This window comes from Glycine soja, unplaced genomic scaffold (assembly GCF_004193775.1).
Source record: "Glycine soja cultivar W05 unplaced genomic scaffold, ASM419377v2 tig00028321_1_pilon, whole genome shotgun sequence".
NCBI classification, from domain to species: Eukaryota; Viridiplantae; Streptophyta; class Magnoliopsida; order Fabales; family Fabaceae; genus Glycine; species Glycine soja.
The window spans coordinates 13,911-21,096 of NW_021143828.1; the positions used below are offsets into that span (position 1 = coordinate 13,911).

Consider the following 7,186-nt stretch of genomic DNA (forward strand, 5'->3'; position numbering starts at 1 on the left):
CACACCTGAATTCCAAGTTTTTACACAATCTTTTTCTGCTCCACTTTCCTGCACAGAGAAGATCACAACGGATTATCCGCAAAAAAAATTATCAGACAAGTGAAAAGTATTTGTGTAGCTAACCACGCACAGAAATAAATTTGCGTACAATGTGAGAATTTGCCTTAATTAATTACGTAGGAAGAGGAGCGAAGGAAGTCAGAGAGGTAAAGAAACAATAAAAAAGAAAGACACAACCTTTGATACACCATGTATGGAACACCATGTATATATAAGGCTCAATAAGAACGAAAGATAAACAAAATATAGATATTAAAGATATATTTATCTTTTTTTTTTTTTTGGAAGGCGAAGATATATTTATCTTATTATATGAAATTCTTATAAATTTCCTATGTGATTTTATGACAACAATATATGCTAGAGCATGTATTCAATGGGTTGCCGACGAGCTTTACACTTACCACCAAAAGAAGTGCAGTCGAATGAAATGGAGGAAATGAACGTGAAAGCTGTTTTTATAATGCCAAATCGGAAATATTCAGGAAACGTGAAAGCGCTGTGAATGGACAAGAAAAATAAATATTTTTTTTTCCTTTATCCATACACAGTACTTTCAAGTGCAAATGTATAGATATGATAAGTAAAATATATAATAAGGAAAAAATATAAGGAAAAATAATGAGTTTAAACTGCACATATGTCTATTAATCATTATGTACTTTTAAATAATACTGAAACATGACATGCACAGAATTTTTAATTTTTTATGTTGAAATATATTTTTTATCTTTAAAAATTTAAAAAATTGGATTTTGTTTCAATAAAAATTTTCATTCATTTTTATTGGAAAGAACATAAGAATCTATCTTAGATTCATTTAAAGAATTGCTTACCATGTTATTAACATACTAATATTTGATGTGAGTGTATTAAAAAAAGTATTATTTGATTAGAGATTAACATACTAATATTTGATGTGAGTGTATTAAAAAAAGTATTATTTAATTAGAGATAATATCAAAATAGAAGGTATAAGTGGAAGAAAATAAATTTTATGCTTTTAAAAATTTAAATATCACAATATTAATTTTATGTAAAAAAATCTTTTTTTTCCTTGTCCATACATACCGCTTTCAAGTGCAATTGCATAGCGCGCTGGAAACCAAAAGATTATTTTACATTAGAGAGAAAGAGACAAAAATATATAAATATGATAAGTAAAGTGATATAATAAGAAAAAAATGTAAGTAAAAATAATGAGTTTGAAGTGCACATAAATATTTGATAACAAATTAAAAATAAAAGTTTTGAAGAAAAATTATATATTTTATGTAATGTAATTATAAATTACAATAAAAATATTATTAAGTCTTTATTTAATATTCTTAAAACTTTCCTCAATACGTGTCTAAATCTAATAATAAAACTAAAATGGGAATTCGAACTAGAAATTAAAACCTCCGGACTCCGGAGCATACGCTATCGTGGGTAAAACATCCCTTGTTTGCTTGGCTGGATCAATGGGATCGAATCTAAAAAATTCCAGAATGAACATCCTATATATTAATTATTGATATCTTGCTTAAACATGAATAAAATAGAATTTGAAGAAGAAAAAAATACTATTGGATGTAAAAATTGAAAAGAGAAAAAGAACAATATAAAAAATATATGGGACGGGATATACCACCTAAGCATAATAGTCACATAAATGAAAGTAAAGATGGAGGTATCATTTTTTAATTCTCACAAGGGTGTTGGTTGCTAGACTCTTCCAACTTTTTTATCACCATGAAATAATTTGAAAAAAAATACAAATGATTTTTTTATACTTTTTCTTAAAAATAGGCCTGTGAAAAATCCAAAATGAACCGCCTATATTATTTTTAGTTGCTTAAATAGGGGTAAAATGGAAATTATGAAAAAATTATCATTGGATGTAAAATTTGGAAAGAGGAAGAGAACATCTCATAAGGAAAAAATCTCATTTTCTAGTGAGTTTTCCCTTATTTCCTTTTAATCATCATACTTTTTTTTTTATCTTTATTCGTCATCTCTGAAGTGTAAAGTCTCTGATAATTATGGGAGACTAAACCTCTCTGGTGGAAGAGTCTAACAACCAACACCCTTGTAATTTAATTGATCTTGTTATCTATTAAATGTAATTTTTATTTTTATTGTCTCTTTTCTATTCTTCATCTTTATTGTATGGTCTGATCATCCATGCATTAGTTATAGAGTTATACATTAGAAAATAATGATTTCTAAAGAATTGAGAAAAGACATCTAAACAATTCATTGTCAAGGATATAATGACTTTGTTTTGCCTATGTAAATTAGGCTCTTCATCATGATGGAACATGATTGAGTGTCTTAGTAGATATGAGTAGAAATTGAAAAAACATTAACATTACATCAATGATAGTTAAATGCTAAGCTCCGACATATTTAAATTCTAAAGTTGTATTTTGCATTAAGTATTTTGTTTTTTATCATTTTTAAATTATTTCCTTCTTCTATTTATTACAATTCTTTATGTTTTGCTTATAAATTAGATATTCATCAATATAAGTAAAAAAAAAAAAAAATTAGTGAACTCGATACTTAGATTTTCATTTTAAATTTTATTACATGAGAAATTGATATATTTATTAATGAGTTAACAATAATCAACATAATGATGATTAATTAGAAGCTAGTGGAGGTAAGTAGTGTGATATTAAATTAACTTATTTATTATTTATGATCCATTGATATAAATCTTGTTGGTGTTTATTTCTCTCTGGGTTAGCTGAAAATTAATATAAGTTGTATTTTTCAGCCAATACTACATTACACATTGCAAGCTATTTGATAGGCATAATAAACTTGACAAACTAGTACAGTTCTTCAAAACTTCAAATGAGAATTTCTAATTGCAGAAAAGCAGGTATGTGGCAATAATTTCCTCATTCATTGGAATTTGCCAGAGATACAATTTTTGAAGTAGGATAGGTACTTATTTAACCTAGTAGAATCATGGTTTACACGGCCTTTAGCTTTCCCAGTATAAAAAATGTATTTACTGGGTGACCTATAGCCTGGGTTTTTGACAATGCATGGCCCATATGGAAACAGAAGGTATCCCATTATTGATATGATTAGTAAAGGACACGAAAAAAATGGTTTTGGCACCGGTAATTGGTACGTTGTGATGAAGAAGGCAATGCTAAATGTCGTCATCAAGTATGCTATGGAGATAAATAGTGTCAGCAGTCCCCACAATAGCTTCCTCGGCAGTGACTTTAAAAATTCTTCCTCTCCATAACGTGATGTCATAAGGATAGACAAGAAAATCAGACTGGAGATGGATGAAGATATCATTGCAATTCCAATTAATAAGATGAAGTCATTAGTAGTGGTGGGGTCATGGTTTTCCTCACGCTTAACGCTGAATGCTGTAGTCAACACTAGTGTAGCAGTGACCGTTGAAATAGTTATACAAGAATTTATCCTGCTTTTCATCCAAGACTCTGCTTTTGTCACTAACTCTGAATGCTCTTCAGTGAATAATTCTCGAGGAGTTTTACCATTGGAATTTCTCATCTCTATGAAACAAGGTTGCATGATTTTCTTCACCTCCTGTAAAATACCAAACGCCAAACACACGTGATTTCCCATTTTCCTGTTTATATTTTATTTTTTGTGTGATTTTCCTGTTTATATTATGCTAGAGACATAAGGCGAACAGTCTCTCAGAAACCATTTATTTGCTATGAATTATCATCACGGAGTACATGTACAATTTCATCCCTAAAGTAGTAATTTCATTCTTACAATTTTGTCTATATAATTTAGTCTACAAAATTTGTTAACCTTAGGATAATTTAGTCCCTGAAATTTATCAAGTTCAGGGCAAATTTAGTTTCCAAACTTGATCAACTTTATGTTATAACGAAATTTGTTAACCTTAGGATGACTAATTCGTTCTGAAATTGACAAATTTGAGAACGAAATTTATATGCCCGCAACCTGCTGAGAATCAAATCAACACAGGTCACTTGTTTTAGGGATTAACTTTTCTATTTACTCAATTATTATCAATTGTGATTTGAAATAAAAGGAAAATACCAAAAATGTATAATACATGCAAGCTAGGGCAACATATACGAGATATGGAAATTAAGAAGAGATACCTCATACCACAGCAACTCGTGGTTCATCTGAAAAACAGCTCCAGGCAACAAGTTAAGTTTGCTCGATGGTGATAATTTTGCAGCATAGTGCAGTAAATTGTTTTTATCCTCATCCTCTAATGTTACTACAAAATTCCTGATAGAGCTTGTTTCATGTATTAGATTAAATATGTCTGCGTGGCGGTGCAAAACAGCAATGTGAATGATGCTTCGATTTTGGTATCAACTTCCCACATGAGATCTGGGTAAGATCTAACCAGCTCTGCCAAAACCTCAAAATTTCCAACTTCTGTGGCAATAAATATTACGTGAGATGGTTCACTTATGACTTTTATAATAGTCTGCATCTCTGTGCCATCTAGAGAAAGAAGTGTCTCCCAGAGACACTTGACAAGTTGGAGGGCCAAAGTTGGACTCTTGCCTATTTCACATAATTATACACAATTTGGTTAGATGATGATTAACTAGTGACCATGAAATCAGTAATCTCATAGTAGCTATATCTAGAATATGAAGAAATGTATTACATTCCTTTTTGAGTGTTAATATCTAAAAGTGAATGTGAGAGAGAATAAGGAGAGTGGTGACACTTAAGAAAACAAATACTCTTGACGAATATGATTAAATTTGTTTTATATGATTAAATATATTTTTAAAGTTTAATTACACCTCTATGATAATTTATTTAAAAATATATTTGGCAATAAAACTTTTACATAGGATAATAAGTTACCCTTCAGTATGATTCTTTATGTAGGTTAAAATACTTAATATTTTTTAAGAAAGTAAATAAATATAATTTTAATATATTAACAAATCTAATAATAATAATATCAGTAATAAATTATCTTTTATATCTTAAATAGATTGGTCTGTTAAATTTAAAAGACCTTTTGAATATATAACTGAATATTTAATCTTTTTAACCAAATAAAAATCTTAATCTACTTAATGTTTTATAAAGTCCAACTTGAACTTTTTTATTGTTGAAATCCTAAGTTTGACTAAATTAGGCCAAAGTTTCTCCTGAGTAACCTATAACTTAATTCTATCCTAAGGAATAATTATCTTTTGAATTAATTTTTGGAGTTAAGTTAACTAAAATTTGAAATTCTACGATAATGCTCTCCAGTGATGAATAACAGTTATTGTGGAGAACCTGAGTTCGTGAGCATATTTAGAAACCTTTGTCCTAGGCTTCCTCGACAACTAAAAGATGAAGGCTTTCGGGCCAAAACATGCAAGCCCGTCTCCTGGTTCTCATTCCTTGCCAAAGCTAGCCTTGGTTTCTCTCGTAACACCTTCAAAGCTAAATCTGAAAAAAATTCCAAATAGCCTAAATTTAAAATACAGATATAGCAGCATAAGAGTAGCTAGCTTCCAATCCATGGACATCGTTACTCTGTACTATTATGATTATTGTTCTTTACACATTGAATAACTTGAACTAAACAAGACCCAGTCTAATATATATATCATAAACTCAATAGTAAGAATTCATTACATATAAAAATAATAATAAAATATTTATAAATAACATATCAATTAAATATTTTAATAATATAATAAAATAAAATAATAAATCATAAATTTTATAATACTTAATAATACATAACTAACTTAGAAAATCTCTCAGAGTTTAGTAAAAATAAAAATTATATACAAGTCAATTAACAGAAAATTTATAAATTGATCGATAGAAATTAACCAATTAATTAAAAGTTTGATGGAAAATAATGGACGTACGTACCGTAAATATCAGTCTTGAGACAAAAGAAGAACAATGCATCCCAATCTGCATCATTGAATATGTGAACGGTATAATGGTAGAGATGCCATGCCATTTTATTTTTTCCCTGCAAAGCAGCCATGTGAAGTGGTGTGAGTCCATCCCCGCCCCTGATAGTTGGCAACCTGCTATTTCTTCGGGCCATTACTTTAGCAATTCTCACATTTCCCAATGCTGCGGCTAAACAGAAAGCAGTGTTGCCTTTGCAATCTTGTAGTTCCAAGTCTTCATCGCTCAGTAGTTTCACAAGCTCCTTTACGAAGTGCAACTGATTTGCTTCTGCTGCTACGTGAAGCAGTGTTGCCCTTCCCTGTGAGATGGCAGAAGTAGCCAACTTTTCATCTGCGTCTATCATGGCTTTAGCTTCTTTCCACTCCCCTCTAATTGCAAGGGGATATATGGCAGCACATTTGTTAGCGTAATCCCCTAATTAATTAATCAAGGAACGTACACACACTCAAAGAAAATAATTTTAAATTGATTAAAGTGAGAATTAAATTACTTAATATGTAAATTCACATAGTTGTCGTGTCGTTTGTGGGAGTGATGGTCGTAGCAGTTAGTGTGGGGGTAATGATGAGGTGACTCATGAAAATATAGTGGTGATTATGATTATGAAGAAAAGTTTAACATATTTTAAGAGGTGATATTTAAAAAATTTAGAATTTTTTTTTTGGGTTTGATCGATGAATGTTTTGGGTATTTTATATAGAGTTACACCACAAATCAAAATCACATAAAATTTTAATTTAAATTTAAAATATTTTAATTTAAATCTTTTTATATGAACGAATAGATATGTATATATTTTAATTTGAATGTCATTTTCAAATGAGTAATTCTAATGATATCATGATGAGATAACATGGGATAATAGAATCTACTTGGAATTACGTGTAATTATCATATTATCTTATATTATTAGTATGTGATCATGTAAATCAATTTATTTTTAGTATAGATGTAATCTTAGGAGTTTTATTTGGAGAATCAATCTGTATAGTTCAATCTTAGGAGATTTTGATGTAACTCTCTTATATATATTTATGTCTTAACAAAGCAGGAAATACAAAACAAAATTATTTTGTGAATCCTTTACGGTATGAGAGCCAACAAGTTCTTTTTAAAATTTAGTGGCAATGAGTCACCATAAAAAAGAGGCTCCTAAGAATGAGTCTCATAAGCAAAAAGAACATAAGATGGTGAAGAAGACTTCATC

The 7,186-nt window shown here is 29.4% G+C and overlaps 1 protein-coding gene across 3 annotated transcripts; it reads right to left on the reverse strand.

Annotated features, from left to right (window-relative positions):
* Positions 1-2,753: 2,753 nt before the first annotated feature.
* LOC114404379 lies at positions 2,754-7,180 on the reverse strand. Of its 3 annotated transcripts, XM_028367361.1 has the most exons (5): positions 6,131-7,180; positions 5,929-6,034; positions 5,338-5,493; positions 4,179-4,599; positions 2,754-3,624 (listed from the first exon to the last, which is right to left on the reverse strand). In XM_028367361.1, the coding sequence occupies exons 1-4, from the start codon at positions 6,320-6,322 to the stop codon at positions 4,337-4,339; spliced, it is 717 nt and encodes a 238-aa protein (XP_028223162.1). In that variant the 5' UTR covers positions 6,323-7,180; the 3' UTR covers positions 2,754-3,624; positions 4,179-4,336. The 3 variants fall into 3 exon arrangements, with proteins under 3 accessions (XP_028223162.1, XP_028223161.1, XP_028223160.1); XM_028367360.1 differs by having other exon boundaries at positions 4,186-4,599; positions 5,929-7,180; XM_028367359.1 differs by having other exon boundaries at positions 5,929-7,180.
* Positions 7,181-7,186: the final 6 nt, after the last annotated feature.

What these genes read in the sequence shown, in the direction of transcription:
- LOC114404379 (XM_028367360.1), bottom strand. Translation starts at nt 6,322, where the DNA reads ATGATAGACGCAGATGAAAAGTTGGCTACTTCTGCCATCTCACAGGGA. An exon ending in TCTCAAGACTGATATTTACG is followed by an intron (nt 5,494 to 5,928) that starts GTACGTACGTCC and finishes AATTTTTTTCAG; the next exon opens with ATTTAGCTTTGAAGGTGTTA. An exon ending in AAATATGCTCACGAACTCAG is followed by an intron (nt 4,600 to 5,337) that starts GTTCTCCACAAT and finishes TATGTGAAATAG; the next exon opens with GCAAGAGTCCAACTTTGGCC.